Source organism: Canis lupus, chromosome 20 (assembly GCF_011100685.1).
Source record: "Canis lupus familiaris isolate Mischka breed German Shepherd chromosome 20, alternate assembly UU_Cfam_GSD_1.0, whole genome shotgun sequence".
Classification (NCBI taxonomy): domain Eukaryota; kingdom Metazoa; phylum Chordata; class Mammalia; order Carnivora; family Canidae; genus Canis; species Canis lupus.
Window position 1 is genome coordinate 21,066,805 of NC_049241.1, and position 25,638 is coordinate 21,092,442.

The 25,638-nt window shown below is 41.8% G+C and overlaps 1 protein-coding gene across 12 annotated transcripts in view; it reads left to right on the forward strand.

Annotated features, from left to right (window-relative positions):
• FOXP1 (forkhead box P1) overlaps positions 1–25,638 on the forward strand; it is a 584,602-nt gene that overhangs the window by 493,294 nt on the left and 65,670 nt on the right. For all 12 annotated transcript variants that reach the window (XM_038565860.1, XM_038565870.1, XM_038565861.1 and 9 more), the window contains 2 exons: positions 3,589–3,742; positions 9,108–9,312. In XM_038565860.1, coding sequence (XP_038421788.1) covers positions 3,589–3,742; positions 9,108–9,312 — 359 coding nt within the window. The remainder of the gene's footprint in view (positions 1–3,588; positions 3,743–9,107; positions 9,313–25,638) is intronic.

Sequence of the window (25,638 nt, forward strand, 5' to 3'; positions counted from 1 at the left end):
AGGAAATGGTTACAGCCTCAAGAGGTTTCCCCTTCTGCTGTTGCTTTTTTGAATCAGATTTCTAACAGCCTTCAAAAGGGAGAATAAGAATTATGGAGTTTCTCCCCTGTGGCTCCCAGGCAATAACCCCCTGTTGTTATTTTGTGCTTCTTTCTTTTCAAAGGCATCAAAATTTAGTTTTTTAAAGATCTTTAACTCTATATTTGAAGACAAACAAAAAAGGGCTGCCACTGTCATTCTTATCAGTTACCAGGGATTGTGTTTTTTCTTTCTGTTGCCACTTCTTATTAACCTCTTATTTGGTCTGTTAGACAGAGTTTGGAATGCATGTCTGCACGCTGAGAGCACATGAAAGTTCAGATGAGCTCAGAGGGCAGATAAAGAAATGTGAAGGGGAAAGTTACATGGCAGAAGGAAGGATGAAAGTTAACTCTCCCAAATTGCTGCTGTCAGAAAGGGGGCATCTTGGCACACAAAGATGATGGTGGTGCCTGAGTTTGGGAAGGGAGCACTTTGTATCTGAACAAGAAGAAGGTGAGACATTATAGTAGCATTTTAGCACCTCCAGGACACGAGGTTTGCTGTGGCCGCATTTTGTCATCCACGTCCAAGGCTAAGGTGATGCAAGGTGTAGGTTGCTTTAACATCCCGAGGGGTAGGCAGACGAGCGGGCAGGTCTCCTTGGATGCGACTGTATGTTCACTGCGCCGGTGGATTTGGCCGAGAGCTTTTGTAACAGTGATTAAGAGATCCTTGTTTTCCTGAGGTGTAAGGGGCGGGGGGGGGGGGGGGGGGGGGGGTGGTCAGCTCCTGAAATTATCATGCAGGTGGTGGTCCTTTTGTGCCACGATGAAGTAGAGTCACATGGTAGCAATTTCACAATGTGGACTGGTGGTTCTGATTTTAACAAGGTTTGAACTTGGATGATGACAGATGGAACAAGTGTATTAATGTGCTGAATCCCTAGTCATTAGTGGCTCATAATTTTGAATCATCAGCCCCCACCCCACCCCTCCTGCCACCACTGCCACCTTTCTCCCTCTTTAGATTACCCCTGCAGTGAGACACTTGATCCCTAGCCAGAACAATGTACCTTCACTCAACTTTTTTCCAGAGTTGCCTCGAGATGTTTCCTTGAGAAAGTTAGGCTCTCCATCCAGTTGGCCCTAAGACCTTCTTAGGAGGTAGAGCTTCTGTAGCCCCATACAGCTATTGAAGTGACTGCTTGTTAATATTTGACAGAATGGGTGTGGAAAATTGAAGGCAGAATTAATTTTCAGTCAAGCTACCAAAAAAAAAAAAAAAAGATCCCATCCTGTGCGGGTGAGGTAGGCTAAGTTGATTGTTTTAAAAGGGCCGTTTGTCCAGGCAGTTATGACAGTTTATGTTAGGCAGCAGGGAGGAGCCGAAGAAAGGAAAACAGACCTTTGACTGCAGCTCTAGGGAGGGGATCTGAAATGCAAGGTTTATCAGGGCATTTTAGCATTTTAACACTGACTACTGACCTGTCCAGGGGACTGCTCGGAGACCTTTTTTGTATGCATTCAATTGTGAGAAGTAAACAAACGGGCTCGTATCCTGTGTTTGGTAACTGGGTGGGGAACACAGTTTGGCAACCAGTGTTGCTTTTAAATTCTTTCTTTGGACAATGGGCCTTGTATACTTTTATATCCTGGCTTTTCAAACGTGGACAGCTTTCATGAGCTTTTCCTAGGGATGGCCAGAGAGACAACAGAAAAGCCATCAGTCATTTTATATAAATACAAAATTTTTTAAACATTTCATTTACAGTAAGACAGGAAACACCCTCCCCAAACTCGGGCGCCCCCTTTCCATTCTTTTCTACTTCACGAAGCGCTGGTTCCCCCATCTTTCATTGTATCCATGTTTTTTCTTCTCTTCCTTCCTTCTGTTTTTTTTTTAAGTGTCATGAATTAATATCTGTTGAAGAAATGAAAAAATCATTTTGACATGAATATAACTATCATTGGGTTTTACATTAATGTGATAACATGGGAAGGGGTGAAAACAATTGGATCATTTTATGCATGCTGTTCTTAAAATGAAAACACTGGCTTTTCATTTAAATTTATTTAAATTTTTGTTGTTAGTGGTATAGAATTTGTTTTTTGGAGTGAAACTCAATTAACTTTCTCAGTGGCATGGTAGTAAGTCTGAAATTGGTTGCTAATAGGAGAATGATGGTTTTTACTGTAAAATAAACTGCTCGGAGACCGAAAGGAAACCACCATTTTTCTCTTCCTTTGAACTTGGCATCAGAAGGTCTTGATACACATACCATTTTATGGATATATCAGATAAAGGTCATGTGTTAGGTTAAGTGAATGCAGTTGTTTGTAAAGTATAGTTATTAGAAGCTCTGAAAGGGTTGTATAGTCCCTCTTAGTTACAGAAGTCTTCCTGATATTTTGAGTGATACTCAGAATTGGGAAAATGGATCTTGTTGTGTTTTTTTTGTTTTTGTTTTTTTTCCTTAAAGGGTCTTTTTTTTTTTTTTTTTGGCTACAGTTTGGGAAGGGTTAATTTTCCTTTCATAATTGTTAGCCATAATGTGGCTAAGACCTCCACCTCGATTTGATTCCTAGCAGATTAAGGATATTAGATAATTTCCTTCTATTTATTGTACTACTGCACTGTATTATCTTTCTATCACTCAGATAATTACTGAGGAAATCTACATTAATTTTTTTTGGCTAGAGCGAGGCCTGCTAAACACAGGAATGATGTATTGATGTTTTACACAACAAAAGTTTTCCTCCTGTCATTGTCCAATCAACAAAAAGATATTTATCATACCGTAAAGCCCCTTCTTTTCAAGAACAAAGCGGGTGGGGAAGCAGGACAGGCCAGCGGACCTGGGGGTTTCTGAAACTAAAGCCAAGTTAAGGCATCTGAAGCTTAAAGTGTCCTTCATATTAAACACTCACAGTCGAGTACGATGTTGTTTGCTAAATTATGAATGTGTGTAATTAAAATCTAGTGGCTGTTTCTATGAAAGATTTACAATGTTATTTCATCGTTTGTCATGGCTAATTAACAATATTAGATGAAGTTTTTCTTCTTCAAAGGTCTGATTTTTTCTCATTTATTTATGTCAGGAGTGATAAACAGAGTAGTTAAAAGCTCCCGGTGCAGGCAAGAGGAAGGCAGCTTATTCTTCTATACTCTCAGAGGTCCAGGGTTCAAATCCCTCCAGACCAGAATGGTGCATTCCTTCTCTGTAGCATGAATAATTAAACATTTCAAAGTCTGGAAGTTCACATCTCGACTATAAACACTCAGGCCTTTCAAACTGTAGGAAAAGCGGACTTGATCAACGAGTTATTTTTTTCTGTGCCCCTGGCAGCCGAGAGGGAACATCCAGCCACCACCCTCCCCCACTCCCCACCCATTCTCTTCAGACGTGTGATGTCCTGTCCCTTTCGCACCAGCCCCAACACTGAGCCCTCCCTAGACCCCAGCAGCCATCGTTGATGTTTGACGATGACGGCGTGTTTTGAAACATCCATACTCTGAGCCTTCCTCAGGACGTGGCCATCTCATTTTCCTCTCCCTGATTTCTTACAGCAGCAGCAGGTGGCTACCCAGCAGTTGGCTTTTCAGCAGCAGCTCCTCCAGATGCAGCAGCTACAGCAGCAGCACCTCTTATCTCTACAGCGCCAAGGCCTTCTTACAATTCAGCCAGGGCAGCCTGCCCTTCCCCTCCAGCCCCTTGCTCAAGGTAAGCACCCATTACACAGCAGGTGGGCACCACTCTGCGGAGACGTTGGGTCAGAGGTGGCGGGCTGTCGGGTGGTCGACTCCAGCTCATCAGTAAGGACATGGTCCATCTAAAACCAGCATATACAGACTTCAGAGAGAAGATTGGTTGAGGTCCTAAGGATGGACCTTTGTAGAAGATAAAGGACTTGCTTGTTGATGCCAAAATGAAGACGAGGAGTGGTGTGATGCTGAGCAGTAGCAGAGGAATCCCACTGTTGCACATTCTTAGAGTAGGAGAAGGCAATGCTACTTTGATTTACAGAGCATTTTAATCCAATCAGGCACTGTCAGTTTGGAATCACAGATGAATTTTCCTGAAGGCTTGTTTAGCCTTGTTTAGCCACTGTAAGTTATATTTTCCGTCATTGTAATTCATTCTGTTTTAAAGCTTAGTGATGCTTTTTAAATGCCACTTCCTAAGTTCTAGGGATAAATTCAGGGTTTATTCTGTATGTTAGGATTAATCTCTTTTGTTGGGTTTTCTTGTTTGCATTCATCTGTTGATTTTTTTTTAGCAAGTTCTGCACTCATCCGAACAGGTAGTATTTCTCCCTCTTGTTCTTCAAAAACTAGAGTTCCTTGCAAAGGAACAAGATATCACGGATTTAAAAATTTCTTTCGAAAGGCCATTGACTTGTTATTACAGTGGGTGTTGGACATCAGAAACAAATGAGGATTCTAGCCATTTTAGGACATCCTCATGGTTGAAACAACTCTTTGCCATGTGTGATGTGAACGCACATGAGATTATTCAGAACCAGAACACAGGGAAGTATGAAAGGAAAGCAGAAAGAGTCATGACATGTTTGGCAATACAGTCCCCCCCCACATCCTATACACAGTTCACACATTTCAGTCACCTCCTCAAGGCGTCTGGTCTTGGCAGTTGTAGTAGTCTTGGATGTACACGTATGGGCCTTAAAGTCTGATAGCTAAGGTCTTTGGTGTCTTGGATTCAGTTGCCTTCTGAAGAGGGTTGAAAATGTGGCACCACCTTCACCCTTCGTGGTGAGTAAGACATTCTCATCTGTTCAGCAACTTTTGGTGTCAAGTGGAACCAGTGAGGCATGTCTCCATTCGAATCTTCTCTCTTGAGTCAACCACACCCAACTTGTATCTCTTCCGGGGTTTTCTGTTTTTGTTTATGTTTCCAGTGTTCAAACTGGGGCTTTCTCCTCTAATGTCCCTCCTCCTCTTTTTGCCTTTACTGCTCAACCACTGGATCCATAATCAGCATCTCTGTGGCTGTCAAAATAGAAGATTTGGTAACAGAGCAGTACGAGGGGAGAAGAAAGGACACATCGGCTAATGTATTTTTTTGTGCTTGCAAAATGTCCTAACGTGCATTAATTACACCTTCAGGTTTATTGTTGGAAACATCGCAGGCTGTTCTGACACACCCACTGGACTTGGGCTTCAACCTCTCATCTTTTCCCACTGCTCCTATACTATTAAGTTTGCTCACTAAGGTTCATTGTTATAGTACATCAGTTAAGCTGTCCAAAAGAGGGCAATTGGGCAGTGACAAGACAAGCTCATGTGTAATGTGAAAGAAATGAATGTGGTGATGCATGAAGTGTAATCTCTGCAGTAACATATCAGAGACACCAGTAGGTAATTCACTAGTCATGGCATTGATTGATATGCTTAGCAATCTGCTATAACTATTAGCCCCTGCAACATTAAGAGGAAGCATATTTAACATCTAAGGGATGCCCTTAGGTGTGCCCAAGATACATAAATGTAAATATACAGTATTTCGGGAGTCAGGTTGTGGCAGTGGAGTGAGCTACCTGCGTCGATGCCATCTTTTGCAGAATCCAGAGGTTGGTTCTTTCTCTCCTTTCCCCTCGCCCAAAGTGGCTTGAGAATTCAGTCGTGTTGGACTACAACACAATTTTTTTTTATCAGAGACATGATGGCTTAAAACTGATGTCATTATGAGGTTTAAATCAACTTTCTGCTTGCTTGAACATGGTCACCTGGGTATGGATGTACAAGGACAAAAAGAGGTTGATCAACTCTGTTTGTCTTTGAGCCAGTGATACCTGGGGTTGTAAAATTGAGTTCCATGAGCAGTAATCTGTCAACTGTCCCCACAACATACATTTTTTAAGCCAGTGTCTGCATTTTCTTTTATAATGAAGGGGTCGGTTGTCCTGGAAAAAGAAATGTAGCAAGGCACAGGGGTTATGTGTTACAAATGCCGGTAATGGCCACTTTGTGATACGGTCATCACGATTCTTTTACATACCTGCTCCGGGCCTTGGCGAAGTCACCTTAAACGTGTATAAATATGAAAGTATGAATAGATAGAAAGTAATATTGTGAGGCCTTCTTTTTTTCCCTTCCTGAAGGTTTTATGGTATGAAGTAGGAGGGACGTTTTTTGTTGTTTGTAAGAGGATTGTAGGGCCTTCTCTGTTTTGCATAATTAGCACATACACTTTTCCCCCTGGTCTCTCGAAGCATCTGAGCCCCTGATATTCAGTAGCATCCTGACTTCTTAATTTTGAGGATACGAACTATAGAGATTACATGCTGGAGATGTATTCCTCTTAATGAATTTGTTTAAGCTGGTACTGTTATTCCTGTCTACCATATTGGAAGAAATGCGTGATGCTTTTTGGAAAGTTGATTATCGTATTTAGTCTGATGAGTGACTAGCCTGCCTTTTATCTGTCTTAATTCTATCACGAGATCATGGCTGTCAAATAATAGCATCCTCCGGTAGATAGTATGCCTCGAAGTAATAGTTTAACATCACTAACAAGGTGTAGCATTGATGGAGAGTGATTTGACTGCTCCCTGGAAGTCTGATGAGAATGTCCTTAAATGTAATTATCACAGTGAAATTTGACCCAAAAGTACACCTGTTTGTCAGTGAGTTACTGTTTTATTTACTGTTTCCCCTTGTGAGTGATGGATTTGCCAGCCCACTGGAATAAAAGGAGAGCAGAGGAACACTAACTAATGTACTCTGTCGGTGTAACAAGTGTAGCAGCACATTTGCCTTTGTCTTTATTTGCTGGATAAACAGCTTACAAATTTTAAAACCTCCAAAGTTAACGCTTTTCTTGGAGGGAAAGTGTTAACACAGTTGTTAGAAACAGTGTTCTTCCATTTTTTTTCACTTCCCATGCAGCTGACCCAGAAATCAATTAGTTTGAGTTGAAAAATAGGCAGCTTGTTCTTTTCATGTGTATTTACTCCCCAGAAAATAAAAATAGGTGTTGACTTGTGTGGCTTTATATCAATATGCTATCATCAACAGACAAGCCTATTCACTATTGTTTCAATTGAGTAAACAGTGGTCGGAGGGTCAGCCATATTCACAGGTAATTGTTGGTGTGCGGACATTGGTGGCAGGCCTGTTAGCTACAAACACATCCCACATGTCACTTCGGAAGGTGTTTGAAAATAATAGCTCAGATGCAGCAGGACCGGACACGGGATTGTAGAGTGACCTTTCCCTTTGTTTAATTTGCCTCTGAGGCTTAATTTCAGGGGACAAGTAATAATTGAATATGCCTAATAACTAAATGCTCATTTGGGACAAAATCCATCAAAATATAATTGGCATTTGATTTTTATGAAGGAAGAAGAAAACCGACTTGGCTGTCGAGGATGCGTTCTAAGAATATCTGACCACTTAATGCATCATTTGAAGCCTCCTTTTATAATATATATTAATTGCAAATACTTGAGCATTTGAACATTTTCGTGGAGAACCGTTAGGAGAGACCAACTGTTTTTGTTAACGCTCCTCTCAGAAAGGCGGGGAAGGTTATTGGTCTGCTGTGCAATAATTTACTCCTCTTTGATATGCAAACGATCCACGGTGAATATAAAAAAATCCTATCAGACTCATTTCACAGTTCTTAACCACTCGGATTCTCTGGAGTCCATCGCCTCATTAGACCAGTGCTCTCCAATGCTAGCATAATTAAAATCTTTAACAGTTTAGCAAAGTAAAGATGTTTGGCTGATCACGTTGAGATGATTATCTATCCATTGTATTCTAAATGACAAAAATAAATTAAATTTAGACCTTGGCATTTTTTATTATGTGTTTCAAATGAATATAATGCACACAGCCTTCTTTTTTAATTCAATAGCTTAGGTTTGGTAAGAAACACGCCTGTTTCGGGTGCTGCTATAGAGTCAGAAAATGGCAGGCTTTCTAGGATAGCTGTGTTACAGTTGATTGAAACAATGAACTGCAATCCAGACATCCACTTCTAATGTGGAATTGCCTTATGCCGTACAAGGTTGATGATTTCTTCTCACTGTCCTTTTGAAGGAACGGCTGTTGTTGTTTATTGTTGTTAGCTACCATTTAGAATCTTCTTCTTCTGCACATGCATGCACCAGCAGATGCATTGAGGTAGGATCTGGAAAGGGTGGGCTGTAGAGGCATGCCTGCCTCTAAAATAAAGGTTATGAGGCCATAGTAGTGAGATTGACATACTGATTGTATCTCCTCTTGGGGAAAATACAGATTTGACCCTTCCTCCTTAAGATTCCTGTCCATTTTGACCCCCTTAAGAAACAAGAGAACTTGATTACTCCAAATTTATTTTACGTTTGCATTTTATTCTGCAATGGTTCATTAGCATTGATCTAAGAAATGACAGTAATAATAGTGTTACTTGTTAAAAAAAAAAAGTTACACAGTTTCTCAGTAGACACATCCATCAATTAAGCATGTGGTACTAGAAACCAAAATTAATGAGGAAGATAGGTGTGTTAATGAAATAATCATAGTATAATCAATTTGAATGTTAAAAGTTGAAAAGCATTTCAGGAAGACGATATGAATTCATAATTTATGTCTAAAAGTGATTAATAAAAACTATATTTAATAACAAAGCTATTTGTCATCATTTAAGACTTAAGCACAAAAATTATTCATTTTGTGGTTCGTGTTGTCATAATAGTATAGTTGAACAAATTTATTTCGAGCCCTTCTTTGTGACTAAAAATACAATAACATCTATACTCCTTTTCAAAAATCTAGAAACAACAGTTTAGATGAAGGCATACTGTCTTTGCAGAGTAACTGTTTTGAATCCTTTTTACGGAGGTCTTTTATGTGTGACAAGGGCACTCCAACTCGGCTGTTCAGTGGGAGGACACGGTTGTTACTACCGTATTTGCCTTAGTTGGGAGGGGGCAAAAAAAATGCACACATCAAAAAACAAAAAAAACAACAAAAAAACCCGTAACACTAGGCTTTGTTTACTGACTCTTTGATTTAATTACTGTTTGAAGAGGACGGAATTAGCTGTTAATTGATTTAATTATCCAATTTGTTTGTTTCAGGCATGATTCCAACAGAACTGCAGCAGCTCTGGAAAGAAGTGACAAGTGCTCATTCGGCAGAAGAAAGCACAGGCAGCAATCACAGCAGTTTGGATCTGACCACAACATGTGTCTCCTCCTCTGCACCTTCCAAGACCTCCTTAATAATGAACCCACATGCCTCTACCAATGGACAGCTCTCAGTCCACACCCCCAAAAGGGAAAGGTAGGAATGAGCTGCTGAGATGTGTTTGAAGAGGTCTGGAGGGTGGGACGGGTGGGTGGCCTTGCTCGGCCATATTTCAGCGATCCCTGATGGGATCCGTGGGACTTGAATGCACATCAGAGGACCTAAGAAGGTGTTCACTATGGTTTGGGTGGGAAGTGTCTAATTATTTTCACCTTCCCAACATGGAATTAGCAGTTACACATATCTGACCTAAGCCTGAGAAGCCAGGCAGAGTTAGTTTCTCGCTGGATGGGTTGGATGTCAGGGGTCCCAGGCTCAGTCTTTGTGCTCCGTGCTCACTCCATGCAAGCTCAACACCTGGGCCCTACCTACCTTCTAAGGGAGTAGTAGAGTCTGGTATTGGCAATTTTGAATCACAGTTCAAGAAAGGATAGAACATAGCCTCTCCGTTCTGCCCTCCTAGAGGGCAGGGAGCCCATCTTTTGCATAATTGCGCGACCTTTTTCATGGTAAATGCTCAGTGAAGGTTGGAAGGAGCTGGAGATGGAAGGGGTCTGGGTATGTGCACCTAGGATGCACATCTGTACACAGATTGAAAAAATAGAGCCTTAACTCCCAGGGAGGAATGCGGTGCTGTCTCGCTTGCTGTATTCCTCTCTGGAAGTTAAGGCTTTCTATATTGTGATTGCCCTCAGCGTTGCTTGAACGTTAGTCGAAGCCGAGTCTGAAATATCCAGAATATATCCCGTTAGCAGACAGTTCTAAGAAAATGAAGCTGTTAATTCATGTTATTGGAGCTTCACACCCCAGAAGCATTAATACTACTGTTGAATGCTTTTCAGAAGTGGAGTACATATATATATGAATTATATATATATAATGCTCCTAAAATTAAAAGCTTTTATTTTCAATGTACTATTTTTAAATCGGTTTCCCATCTATTTCATATGCACAGCTTCCCCACACAGAAGAAAAGTAACTTTCAAAGTAATGTGTGATAGTAAATGTCACTTCCAGCAGGAAAAACAAATTCTATATTTTGTTTTTTAATAAAAATGACTCAGTGAAAGTTTTTTTAAATGATATTTTTCACTTGAGCAATTACAAATATAATTTCATACATTTCTTCAACTATTGAGCATTAAGAAGCCCACGGGTTTAATTAGATGTGTATCTTTCTACCAGCAACATTTTATCCATTTCAAGATCAGTAATCACAGAAAACGCTCTCTGAATATTTGTGTGTGTGTGTGTGTGTGTGTGTGTGTGTGACATTCAAGCAGGAAAAATGTGAGAGGTTCTGAGAGATGGGAGTAATAGATGCTTTATCTGAAACTTGCAACCATTTTAAGATCATTTTGGAACTTCTGTGACAGACATAGGTAAAGTAAAACATGTTTCAAATCTCCTGTTCAGAAGAACTCGAAGGGTAGAATGGTGGACAGTAAGAATCTATGTGGAGCCATTGGGCCAAATGTGAGGATAGCTTTGTACACCTGGAAGCCAATCTTTGCTCTTGCTTTACCACCTCTTACAGTGTCTTTGCAAGTAAAAAAATAACACTGAACCTCAGAGAGCTTTAAAGAAAAGGTTCTAGGTTGTTGTCCTTTGCTGTACTTGGCTTTGGGTGTCTAAGGTTGATGCCATCCATTTACCATGGAGTGATCGAATTACATCTTGATCCATAGGCAGAACAGTCCATCCACTGAAAAATGCCGACTGATGCCCTTAAGATATTTGTTGCAATCTTATCGGCAGTGGTGGAGCCTGCACAGATTTCCTGTGACACAGAAAACTCTTCTTGTTTAGATGCAGTATGCTCGGTTTCATTCTAAAAGGTTCTATATCTGCAGTCAGGTGATAGATTAGCAATGAGGCAGGTGGGAGAAGAATAGCCCTTTTTATGTTTTCAGGTATATTTGAAAGTGAATGGATCTAATAGTCTCATTCCAGGGGAATAAGTTGGCTTGATTTTTTTTTTTTATAATCCTCACTTGTCTGCAAACCAGTTAGGCTTAATCTTCACTATACTACCTGCTAAAAATTAGAATATGGATCAGAAAATAATTTGGGTTCTCCTGAGCTGTAATCTGGCTGTAAAAACAGGCTGAATTTTCCAGTTCTATACGCAAAGAAGAAACAACTAATGAAATTACATGCCACTCCTTAATATCCTGGCTCTCTCAGTTTATATTACAGGGTAGGTCCCTAGTTGGGGCTAAACTAAAAGAAAATTCTCGTTAGCCTATTTTAGCTGAATGCAGTGAACAAGACAAATGAGCACCCCCTAGGTTCAAGATAATTCAAAAGTTAGAAACTTACAGAATTGATCATTAAAAATTCAATTATTAGTTACCAGCTTTGTGTACATACAAGAACTGATAATGAGGCTTTACCTCGTTGTACCTTACGATTTATTTTTAAATCGTCAATGTGATACCCTCTTTAAGTAGTAGAAAATGGTTTAAAAAGTAAGAGAGGGAAAAAAAAAGTAAGAGAGGAAAGCTATCACAATAAAAATGTTTTCACTTAGACACTGACTTGATGTCTGTCACAGGGGTCCCTTGGAGAAGTTTTGTCCCTTCTTCCCAGTGCATTTGTGAAATACGTAACTTTGCAGGCTCTCCATTGATTTCCACGTAACATTCTCTCCCCGCCGCCCATTCTCCCAGAGCAGTATCTGAACAAGCAAGAGGCTCTGCCGCACTGAATAATCATCTAGCCCTTCAGACTCAGTCTTAGGTGACAGCTTAAGAATTCTTCCTAAAAGGATTCAGGAACGCTCCGTGCGAAACTGTGTTGGAAAAAGGCAGGATCCTAAGAGTTTTTGTTTTTTAAAGTGGTAGATGTCTCACAATCCCACCTAGGCTACATATTTCTGTGTCATTTGGAAACCTCCCTCCCCCCAACTCTTGCCCCCATGTATTTTGCGGGCTCCTGTGAGCAGCCGCTGTAGCAGCAGCTCTGGGGTTTGGTGAGCTGCAATCTGTTAAGGAGATAAATAATGTGCTTGGCACGACACTCCTACTCTCCTCTTTAATTTGTCTTACACAAGGAAAATTATAATTAAATCATTCAGGGTAAACCCTTGAGTGTAGAGAAGGGAAAAAACACACTTTGGTAAAGATTGCCAATAGAAACCCACTTCCCTGTTGCGCAGGGTAGAGACATTTATCAATATTCAGCACTATTACGAGAGGAGCGGCCCATGTGATTTGTGAGGCGGATGCCAACGCTCAAATCAAGGCTTGTTAAGATCCTGTCCCTGTGCAATCACGGCCATGCAGCATCATTAGAATTCAGTACTGGCGCCGTGCTTCGTGCTTTGATTTTCTTCCGGCAATTTAATAATGTTTATTGTGCTGATTATATATAAATTCATTGGTGCAATAAACATACCTCGGTTGCCAGAGCCTGCGAGGAGCGTGGCGGAGGTGAAGTTCAGTAGAAGCTAAAGGGAGCTAACGAGGAAGCAGGCGTGTGTTCTCGTCCCTCACTGCCGTTTCATTCCCGAGGACCCAGGGAGCCACGACATCCTAGACAAACAGATAAAGCTCAGACCTGGGACACCTGTGAACGTGAAGCTGTCATCTCGTTCCCTTTAACTTGCCCGACTGTCTTGCTTTAGGAAATTCCAAGTTTTGGTGTGGGTAAACAAAATCAACGGAATGCAAATGAAACATTTATTAAAATGCTAAATTTAGTAAAGCCCTTTGAGCTTCTTGGATCAAAGCAGCTATGTAAATACAAATAGCAATTACTACTTAAGTAATTGCCTGAATTAAAATTCTAAATATCACATTATATTATGGTGCACTTGGGAAAGGGGAGGGAGCTCACACTTCCTCGGTTCTTTCTCCATGCCAAGCACTGGCTAAACCCTTGTTTTTGGAATGATGTCTCATTTTATCCTCACTGAGAAGCGGTAGGGATTATTATACCCATTTTACAGACAAGGAAATTGACTCATGGAGACTAAGTAACTGACCTAGGGTCACAGAACTGGTTAGTGGCGTAGCCGAGATCCAAATGCAATCCTGTCTCGTAACTTTGTAAAACAGCACTTAAAGTTTTCATTTAGCCTACCAGTGAATATTCAATTAGGGTAAATTGAAATCAGTGTTCCTAAAACGATTTTTAATCCAGCAAAATGCTTACTGACTCTACCTACTCTCTGCACCGCAGCACATTTTATTTATTTATTTTTAAAGATTTTATGTTGTTCAAGAGAGAGCAAGCATGAGTGGGGCAGGAGGAGCAGGGAGAGAGGGAGAAGCAGACTCCCCCCTTGAGCAGAGAGCCCCCTGGGGCTCAATCCTAGGACCCTGGGACCAGGATCTGAGCCGAGGGCAGATGCTTAATCAAGTGAGCCACCGTGGCACCCCCATCAGCACATTTTAAAGGAAAATACAAGGTTTCCTCTTTTAATGTGGATACTGGTATCTACTGGGCTGTCCAGGAAGGAAGGGGGTGGGTAGCATCGACAAAACATACGTCACTTATAGTCTGAAACAGCACATAAAGAACAAAAATGAAGCCCATGGCGGCTTTGCACACAGGCAGCTGCCAGCCAGCGTCGCGCTCTCTGCAAGTCTCCCTCCTTCCTTTCTCGCCTCCTAGATCTTGTGCTTCCGCATTGAACACGTCCTCCGGTCTTTATCCCATTTTCCCTGTCCTCTGTGGTCCAGATGAGAGGTACTCCTCTTCTCGGAGTCTGCCCAGCTTTTTGCTTTCAGTTCAGCCGCCACGAGTAGATGTTTGCTAACTTGAGCGTGTCTCAGATTCAAAGCTCTTCTAAATGCGTATTTCAAGACTTCCTTACACATCTAGTGGAAAAGGTTTCTTTGGGTCGGTTGTGCAGCCTCTTCTTCCCTCGAGGCTGTCCTGTTGTTCCTGCGATTCACGTGGCCCCTGCCCTGTGAGATCTAACCTGCCCTCTGTCCACTCACAGTGTTTCTTCCTTCCTTCTGCTAGTTTGTTGACACAGCCCCACGTATGCCAGTTGCTTGCGTTTTCCACACTCTGCAGTGGGCAGCTGCCTGCAAATAACTCCTGACGGTTTTTGCTTGGCTAGTGCACTTTCAGACATTTTCACTTGATACAGTCTCTGGTTTTGATTTGTGGCCTCTTGACATATTGCCATGCATTTGACTACATAACAATAACATTTGTGTTTCCCGCCCCATTATTTTCAAAAGTTGAGGAACTCTAAAATGTGGACATGGCTGGCGTTGAATTTTTTTCATTCTTTTTCTTTTTTGTGAACAAAATTCTGTGCTGACGAATAAATATTGGTGCTCTTGGTTGACTTGCTAAAATTCTAGAAGCTTGCTTTCAGAACTATTCCAGTTATACATGCTTTTAACTGTTGCATGTTTTCATATTCCTATTTTGGGCGTCTTGAGCCAGAAACGTATGCAGTAAGCTCTAGGTCATATTACTCTGAACGGCTCTTCTTTATTTCAACTCCTTTTGTTTTGTTTTTGAAAATCATACGGTTTCTTCTGTATTTCCCTTTATTTGAAGCACTTGAACAAATGAGCCACCCCAAATCGTTATTTCCCATTAGAGTGTTCTGGAGAACCTGCAGTCAAATCGTTCCAAATTGTCTTCAAAATTATTACTGCTGCTTCCCGCCTGCCTGTATGTGCTGAGACAATTGATCTGTAACACAGGTCAGCAAATTACAACCTACCAGCCAAATCTGGCCCACTGCTCATTTTGTAAATAAAGTTTTATTGGAACACAGCAATGCTCATTCATTTATACATTGTCTGTTGCTGCTTTCATGCTACAATGGCTGGCTTAAGCAGTTGCAGCAGAAACCATATGGCCCACAATGACTAAATAATTTACTATCTGGCCATTTATAGAAAATAATTTGCCATCTCCTTATTTTAGCTATAAGAGCAATGTTTCTCAGATTTCCTCATGATAGTCTCACAGGTATTTGTTAAAATATACAGCTTCCTAGGCCTCTCTCATGAAGATTTGGACTATACTGATAGGGGATGAGGGTGATGGAATTCGTACTTGTCACATATTGCTTATATTCTTGCTACTCAGCGGCTGCAGGCAACAGCCTTGGCATTACTTGGTTTGGTAGGGGCTTCTTAGAAATTCAGGGTCTCTGGTCCCACCCCAGACCTGCTGAATTCGGGTCTTCATTTTAACCAGATCCCCAGGGCTGTCTCAAGTTTCGAAGAAGTGCTAGTGGCATGTTCAGCTCACCTGGATTTTGGCACTCTTGGAAAGGGCATGCTTAATTTGATTAAACATCCCAGGATGTATTCAGCCCACTAAGCTAGTGGCTTGCCATTCTTATGTGATCCTAAAAAGTAGAAGTAGTACTGCTAGAAGGACTCAGTACCTGGCATATGATGGTGATGATAACGTTGCTAACCTTTATTGAACTATTACTTCGTATAGGACATGAGTACAAAGGATTGGACATAAGCCTTGATACTGACTTTCCCATTTAAATCCTAACAGTAACCCAGTGGGGTACTGTCCTCTTGATACAGATGGTATTTGGGGGGCCCGGAACAATTATATAATTTGCACAAGCCACACAGCTAGTTAGGACCAGGCAGGGACTGGAACCAGAGTCTCCCTGACCCTCAAGTCTTTGTAATGACTATCATAGTCTGGTGGTTCCCAAAGGGGCTGTTCTTCAGAACCATCATGACTTTGCCCAAAATACTGGATTGTAGTCACCAGGGAGTAAAGCTCAGAGATCAGGATGAGGCCATGACTTTCAAGGATGAGGGCCTGGGGCCAGACCTGTCTGTTTAGCCATAGTTTGAGAGAAGCTCCAGAGGTTCACAGTTGGCAGTGCTCCTACCCTGCCTCATCTTTTCACAAGGGGGCAAATCAGGTGCCTGGCAGTGAAGAACGTAAAGAACAGGCTGGGCATGGCCTGTCAGGTGTTGGAAGGGACCTGAAAAGAAGTAGACATAGCCAGTTGCAGAGGCCTGAAATGCAGGTGCTTCTGAGCCCCAAAGCAGACTCTTGGCAGCGACACCTGTCCCTTGTCTATCTGTATAGGGCAAAAACATTTCTGCTGATATCAGAAAGAAACAAAATGTCTAGTTAACATTTCGTACCACAGACATGCTCCTGGGTATTTTGTGACCATCATGCCTGGAAGAGCTGCAGTCCGTTTGTCTCATTATTTAAAACCACTTGCTTCTCGGTCTTAGAAGCAAGGAAGAAAAGCTTTCTCAGGGCATGTGGCAAAGTGCAGTCTCATGTCCTGTCATTCACACATAAGGTAGGGCGAAGGAGAAACATCTTTAAAATATTGGCATGCCATGAGGGATAGGTTTATGGATTTTCTTGACTGTTCGCTCTGTATGGTGATTAAAAGAAAAAAAACTCAGCCATTATTCTCAAACAGCTGTTGTATCTTACCTCAATAAAGTGCCTTTTACCATAACACACCATCATTAGACTCTATAAATCTTTTTCTATTTATGTGTTTAAATGATACGTGCTTCCCAATAAAATGGTTATCATTGGTCTAGAGAGTTGTATTCCTTTTATAAGTTTCTCCTAAGTTGAGTTGGTTTCAATTTTTTTCAATATGAATCTTGACCATGGGCTATTTCACATCCAATGTGCCCAGTTTCCCCCGCAAAATAATATTCGGGCCCCCGCTTTCTCTCATCATGTAGGATAGACATTCTTTTCTGATGAGTGGCTGCTGCTAATAGGGTTTTTTTTCACCAGATCTCTTTGTTGGCACCCCACCATTTTCCAGGGTCTGCGCCCCTTCCTTCCAAGTACATTAGCTTTCTTAACATTTATCCCACACTGAGGGTGTGAAGGAAAAACATTTTGGCAGCAGGACAGTGAAGACCCATTTGGGGGGAACTCTGACAGCATTGTCCATAGTGCTGGCTTTTACCCTTCCCCTGCAAAAGTGTCTTGCTGAAGTGTACAGTTTACGACTTGGATTGATGAACAGAAACATTTCCTTTGGTGGGCATTAGATCCATCCAAGAGTGGAAAGGGAAGCCCTGAATCTCCAGAAGGCCACAGGGTTTGGGAAAGTCCTGGTGTTCTTCTACTCTTATTGTATGTACTTTTTTATTTTTTAAGATTTTAAAATTCTTGAGAGAGACACAGAGAGAGGGGCAGAGACATAGGCAGAGGGAGAAGCAGGCTCCCTGCAGGGAGCCTGATATAGGACTCAATCCCTGTACCCCAAGATCATGACCTGAGCTGAAGGCAGCCACTGAGCCACCCAGACGCCCCTTCTACTCTCCTTTAAATGACAAGTATGAGTCTCCTGATTTTAAGCCAGGGATGGGGCCACATGCAGGCAGCCTAGATGGAAGTCCCATTCTTTTTCAAAATTTCCCTAGCTGCCTGTGTGGCGCTGGTGTCACCCTGTAGCCTGGCTCTGCAGCTCTCTCTGACTGGGAGCCACCACTCTGCTGCCTGGCTCGCCTGGGTAATGCAAATGAGTGTGTTACATATGTACAGCAGTCCCAAGCTGCTTTATTCCACCCCCCTTTGTAATCAGTCAAGGCCTAAGTATATTATAAAGTATATTCTCCTCATTAAAACAATAGTGGAAGCTCACAAAGGGAAATTGTTAATATGTGTTCCAGCTTGTCATTTCTGCCTGTGTGAATAAAGAAGATAACCGTTCCTTTGGGAAACTATTTCGGGAATTGAGCAACAGATATGCTAGCCAGAGAATTCTCTTAACTATAATTTTCCTTTTTGTTTGTACTCAAAAATAACATCCTGATGGGCTCTTCGGTGCCTCTGCATATCCAGAGCACAATTGCCACAGCCCAGGTGGTGTTAATATGGGACAATCCCCCGGGCACATGTCGCCCAGAGTTGTACAGCTTGTTCAGTGTCTTCGTCCATATGGCAATCTGTACCATTCACAGAAAGGCATCGGGGCTGTGCCTGGTGGGTACTGTGGTCAATGTAGTGTGAAGAGAAGGCTCCCACTCCCAGCAGCCTCTGTGGTATAGTTTGTCTTAGGGTAGATCTGAGTTACGATGTGCATGCTCCGCACACACACATGCACACACACACACACACACACACACACACTCAACTAAGATATTCCAGAAGAGCTTTGCTGGTCTTCTTCCCTCTCTTCTTCCCCCATACCCTCTTCATTTTCCAAAACAAATGGTTAACTCAGCAGGTATAATTGCAGTGCATGAAACCTACCTGGGTTATAGAAAGTCAGTTAAAAGACACACACACACACACACACACACACACACACACTTTCCTGGGTGGTTGTCCATGGATTAACTCAACTCAAAAAATACATGCCTGTACTAGAATGCTTCTGTAAACTCCCTGGCTTTTGTTGTCTTTTTTTTTTTTTTTTTTAATGCGTTTTAAGTTGCAAAGAAGGTTTGCATTGTACCGCTTGCATGGTTGGGCTACTGGTTTTGGTTTTTGTGTCTTAAAGTGAAAAAGGGGGAAAGGAAAAAAAAAATCATTATCAGACTCAGAAATCTGAGAGTAAAACATTCCCTGGAGGTGTTAGAACTGAAAAGAGAGAACCAAGGAAACAGAGATTTCCCAGAGAGTAAGGTGAAAGTAGGAACACTTTAAAAGGCACTTTGGGAAATTTACCAGAAGGCAAAGCCTTCTACATTTATATACCTAAATGTTGTTCCGCTTTTGTATAACTATTTGTATTCTTGTTTGGTAAACAAACAGACCCCATAGCAACTGTAGCTGATGATATTTATACTACCTGTATGACTTCCCTAAACAAACAGTACTTTTATGACCTTCAAATTTCATTCCTTTTATAGTCTTCAAGACTATAAAGGAGACTAACTGGCAGGTTGATTTTTCTTTTTCTTGCCTTTCTTTTCATTCTTCTTCCTTCCCTCTTTCCAATTCTCTCTCTTCCTTTTTTTAATATATTGAAGTCTATCTTTGAAGGATCTCTTCTCTGGATATTTTACATCTTGGCTGTGAATCTTGAGTTCAAAGGTACGCTATGACAGAAGGAAAGAAAAACCTAAAGTGTTTGTGTAAAGGATATGGTATTTGCTTCCAAGAGTGGCCGTTGAGTCATCTGGTGGAATTTTAGGTTATACATCCAAAAGGCCAAAACGCTACCGAAAGTATTACTATAGACCTTAGAATTGGACAGGCATGCATCTATGGCTATGTCTCTACCATTTATAGCTGAACTATTGATGGAAACATTCTTATACACATGAGCCCCTCTATTCAACTTCCATTTTTCCATATGAGTCATATTTACGACAAGAACAAGAACTCTCATGTTAAAGATCAGTGTAAGAAATAAATGGCAGTTTACTTTAATTAGAAAAAAAAATAACACCAAGAGCTGGAATAATCCAGTGGTGTTTGAATAAATTAGAAGATTGTACAGGCAAAAATAAAAAGCAACTTAAAAAAAAAAAAGCAACTTAACAAGGATAAGTGGGAAGTTGTCCAGAGTTCAACAGAAATGTGTTCCTGAGCGGGACAAAAGTCACTGGACAGTACTAACGTGCACACGTTCATACAGCAGATCTTACCAAACCCTAACCACATGCCAAGTGTCCTAGGCTCCGGGGCATGCAGCTGTGAGCTTGACGAAGTCTGTCCTCATGGAGCTGACATTACAGTAGACGTAGGACAAACAAATAATTACATAATAAAAGAAATAAGTTCTGAGCAAAATAACGCAGGAAAGGGAGAAGATTGAGTCTGGCAAAGCCGCTGTGAGGATATGACCTTTGAACAGATGGAAAGAAATTACAGAACAGCCAACCAGGCTTAGATACAGCAGAAGCAGAGGCCTTGAGTCCAGGGCAGAAAGGACATGTTTTGCTGGACCATGGCCCATACCTCAGTTAGTGCGGGGGCGACTGTGTTTAGTGGTTATAGGTGTGGACTCTGAAGCCGGACTGCCTGCATTCCAAAACCGGCTGCCCACTGAAGTGACTTAGCGTTGGTGTGCCCAGTGGTCCGTCTGTGAAATGGGCATGATACCAGGCTCTGGCACGTAGTAGGTGCTCAGTAAATTTGAGCCGGCATTGTTAATTATTATTAAAGTCTTTGATTCATTCAAACCGCATTTATTATACACTAACTATATAGGTTCTGGAGCTTAAAAGAGTACCACAACCCAGTTCTGCCCCTTAAGGAGCTCGCCGTCTAATCAGAGAGACATACAACACAAAGAGACACGTGCAATGTGGTATAATCAATGCAGTGATATGAAAATATACAAAATGTGACACAGTGTCTGATTTAAAATGAGCACCAGTGGAATATCACCGTGGATGTATTTCCTCCCCGCCCCCCCCCCCCCCACATGTGCAGCAGGTGAAATTTTTAAATACAGTGAACTCCATGAAAGAAGCTTCCCTGTCTCTCGTTTATCGCTACCTCCCCATCATCCGGTGTAGCCAGCCTGTATGATAGTTGTGAAATATCATTGCAGAGACTAGATGATATGTGCAGAAGAAGGGTGAACTAATGGAATAGTAAAGATTAAGAACCCATCAGGATGGGCAGCCCGGGTGGCTCAGCAGTTTAGCACCTGCCTTCAGCCCAGGGTGTGATCCTGGCAACCCAGGATTGAGTCTCATGTCGGGATCCCTGCATGGAGCCTGCTTCTCCCTCTGTCTGTCTGTCTGTCTCTCTCTCTCTCTCTGTCTCTCATGAATAAATAAATAAAATCTTAAAAAAAAAAAAAAAAAAAAGAACCCAGTAGGAGTAGTTCTTTATTTCCTACCCTTTGGCCACAGATGCTGTAGGAACACTGGGTTAGTCTTGCGGATACTTACAGATGCTCCAAACACAGCAGAAAATCTGGGTTTCACGTGAAGAGCGTTCCTCAATTGTGAGCTCCCATCAGAATCATCTAGAGGACTGGCTGACCCAGTCCCAGTGCTCCCGAATAGGGAGGGCCTAAGAAATTGCAACTCTGCCAAGTTCCCAGGGGCCGTACTTTGAGAACCACTGCTCTCGCCCATCCTTACGCGGTAGCATTCTTCCCCTGCTACCATCCAAAATGACAGAGAAGTGATGTGGAGAAGGAGAAAAATTCTTAAAACTATGATCCAATATAAAGTATGTTATGGAACAAAAAAAACTTTTTTTGGAATTCTTAATATCGACCTTTAAATCATTTGTAAGCACTCTTGTTTGTTTTTCTATTTTTTTTTTAATGCCTGAAGATACTGTTTGTGCTTCAGCCATCCATCTGCCTACTCTCCTCCTCTTCCCTTAGCCTTGAGCTCCTACTGATACTGATACTTCCTTAGCCTTGAGCTCCTACTGATACTGTAAGGCCCAGACCAAATATTGCAGCATTTTAGGTTCCAGCCATCTGTTCAGTTCTTTCTCTCCCAGTGGAGAATTGGGTACAACTCTTCAGCGAGGAGAACTGCCAGTGACCTCCGATCGTATTTGATTATTCACTCTATCGTTATTACAGATTTTAAATATGCATCCCTACTAAATGTGCTTTTGATTAATTATACTCATGTCTACTATATTACCTATGTTATAAAAATTAGAGGCTACAGGTGAGAAATATATACCCATATACACATGTATATTCTTACAAAAGGCCTGTTCTCTTAACACGTGCGTACAGAAACTATAATACTATCTTGCCACTCACCCATGGTTATGAATCCCAGCTTAGAGGCTCTGATCTAGGAACCCACCACACTGGTTATCACAAGTTCAGTGTTTACTTAAAACCTATGCAACTAAAAGTAGAGAAGATTTTAATCCAGTGAACATTAGTGAAGCATCTTGTCCTACAAAGAGATAACAATAATTCCATAAGGTCAGGTAGTGCTAAGGAAACCAATGCAAGTGCCTAATGGTTTTCAGCCAATTTGTATCTTTATGTCACTCATCCCCTCTTCTACTGCTTGCGTGTCTGGCCCTCATACTTCACTCACACTATTCTTCTGGTTCTGGAGTATAACTGTGCTGGCTTCCCTAGAGTATTCTGGAGGAAGGGCTAAGAAGAATTAGTATTGAACTTTTATTTATGTTCTTTGGTTTTCTTGGGTACCATTGGTGCCTCTAACATATGGACACGTTCCACATAGACCTTGTGAGTCACCAGTGCAAACACACTTGCATTGACATAATAAGAATGCCTGCCTAATGGTGTTAATAATTTTTGGATTAGTGGTCCCTATGTCTGTATTGACACAGTTGCTCACAGCCACTCTTTGGAAAGCATTCTGTTTTCTTAACAAGATCCCAGTGTTAATGCTGCCAGTGGTAAACTCTCATAAACTCAGGATAGTCCTTAGTGGCATAAGAAACAAAAGCTAGACTTCTGCCTTTTCTTGTTGGGTTTTTTTTTTTTTTCCTTATTTATTCCTTCACTCATCACCAGGCAAACACAAGCATTCTGCTTTTGTCACCACCAGCTCACTGTGCTCACTTGCTCTCACATACTCAAGCTCTCATTGTCTGCTCCATTGTCCTCCTGGGGGACATTCTCCTGGAGTCTGGGAACCAAGATGGCACATTTTGCCCAGTGTAGCTGAAAAGGGAGCTGAGGCAGATGGGTGGTGTGGCCGGTGAAGAAAGGATCTGCCGATCTCATGCTATCCCACCTAGGTTCTCACCACTGTAGAGCGGCCAGTTACTAGTCACATCTACAACCTGTGCATGAGATGCTCCTAGATCCCATGTGATACATTTAAGTCCTAGAAGCATTGAATACAGTGCACTTTGTGGGTCTTTGTCTTGTAAGTCCAGGATGACCCTTAGGCTCTTCCTTCCCCTTTGAAAATTCAGATTAAATTGTGTCTGCGGTGACTTTCTGCTGCTTCATTGTCACCTCAAGAAGTTAATCCAGCTAGATACCAAATCTCCTTGTAGAATACACCATGAACTTTTGGTTTCCCAAAGCTCAATCCACCGAGTTGGTGTCCCATCATCATGAGGTTTGCTGTACCTACTTATATAGTAATTTATATCATCCTCTAAATCAAGTCATTTTTTAATTTAAGTCAAATGGACCTCATCCTAAGATATGATATCTATGACATCAGAGCTTGGAGATACTACATATGTTTTTACCTAATAGAAGTTAAAATAAATCTGCCAGGTTTTTTTTGAAGATTTTATTTATTTATTCATGAGAGACACACAGAGAGAGCAGAGACCCAGGCAGAGGGAGAAGCAGGCTCCTCGCGGAGCAGGAAGCCCAATGTGGGACTCGATCCCAGGACCCTGGGATCACGCCCTGAGCTGAAGGCAGAAGCTCAACCCCTGAGCCACCCAGCCTCCCCAAATCTGCCAGTTTGTAAAAAATATGCATTCTTGTTCCAACTGACATTGTAGGGGCCACCATTGAGTGCGTGCATGTCATATATTGGGATATTTTGCCAAGATTCCCTCTTTTCACTGAGGAGAAGGACCTGGACGGAATATGGCACTATGCCAAGTAGATTGAAACCCTGTTCCCATGGTATGTTTACCCTGGTTTCCTGGAAAAGCCCAAAACTACCACTTAATCTTCCTAAAAATTTAATTCAAGATCCTCCTCACTCATACATACATCTTGTACTTCCAGGTTCAGGGGTACGAGCCAGACTTGGAAGACGCCTCAGGCAGATGTAGAGTTTGGGCACAGTGAAGTTTTGACTGGTCCTGTTCACCCATTCATCAGCCTGTGTGCCAGGGTATTCCTGATTAGTGTAATACCTGGCAGGCATCAGTCTCTGATGAAACCCCTCACCAAATTTGTGCTCATGTGAAATCGGTGTTTGTTAAACAGAAAGAGGAAATGATCATTTCCCTGTGCTTGCTTCTTTCAGTCTTACCTGTCCTGTTACATTAAATCTTAAAAAGCCTTGCATAGGGGCGCCTGGGTGGCCCATCCAGTTAAGCCTCTGCCTTCAGCTCAGGTCATGATCCTAGGGTCCTGGGGTGGAGCCCCGCTCCAGGTTCACTGCTCATCAGGAAGCCTGCTTCTCTCTCTCCCTCTGCTCCTCCCCCCTCTGCTTGTGCTCTCTCACTTTCTCTCTCTCTATCTCAAATAAATAAAATCTTAAAAAAAAATAAATAAAATCCTTGGATATAATTCTTAGGCAATAGGGCTTAGGACTTGAATTGTTGTGGCCCAACACCATCAGCGTACACACCACACAAGCTTTGCAGACACACACAGTCCTGTGTCCCAACCCAGAACAACTGGAGTAGAACCGGCCTTTAAAAAAGATCTCCCAGTGATTTATATCCAGTAAAATGTGAGAAGCATTATTGTCAGAATAGCAATGGGAAAGGAAGATTGTTGTTGTTCTGTCCCCTTACATACAAATACCGTCTTTTAAGCCCAGTCAGCAGTGCCTTTGAATCATTCTCCTGCCACATCCCATTTTTGCCATATTTGCGTATACCTGTTAACTGCTTATGACTTAATTTTTTTGTTAAAACTGAGTGACTTAAATAGATTTTGTAAAAAAGCATAACACTGAGAAGTCACGATCTGATGTGTTGGTCACATTTTTTTTTCTAGTACACATGAACATGAATTCATAAGTACGAAAGTGAGGCTATTTGAAGATCACTCAAACTCACCCCACACACTGCTTTTCATGGGCCATACCCTGAGGGCCATAACAGAAGGGGAGCCCTGAATTTCTTACAAGATAATCTGTAACCCAACAGGGAGAGGGTGGGAACAAAACAAAAACAAAACCCAGTGGAAGGAGCTAAAAGCTTTTACTTCAGATATAAAGTTAGTTAAGGTAGCCCTCACATCTTGAGGCACAATATTGAGAGCAGATAATAACAATAATCTCTATCATTGTTTAAAAGCACAACTCTGGCACTTAATAGACTAATTCACAGTCACTCCCAATTGCAAGTTTTACTCATGAATATCATATCACAAGGGAATGTGAAATCCTCTAATTAAACATGATTTGAAAAGCAGCAGAAAATTGAGATGATGAGCGTTCTGGGGAAGGAGAGTCAAGGATTCACGGCATGAGAGAGTGAAAGACAATGTGTGTGTGTGTGTGTGTGTGTGCGCGCGCGCGCACACGCGCTTGTGTGCACGCATGTCCGCATGCGCCAGTTGGTAGAGACTTCGTCTTCACTCACCCTAGGCTGGACTCTGTCATGGGCTTTCCTCAGACACCCTTCTCCTGGTGGTAAGATGATAGAACTGATGGCCAGAGTACTTTTGGAAAACTGATGCATAAACACGTAGGAGGGCATATTTCTGTAAGGAGCAAAAAGCAAAATGAAGGTAGTATGCTAGAAATGTGACATCTGAGCTGTCTCCCAGCTTTCAATGGCAAACAAGAAGCCTGCCTGCTTCTTGAAGTATTTTCAGTGAAAGTTAAAGGAGAAAGGTCA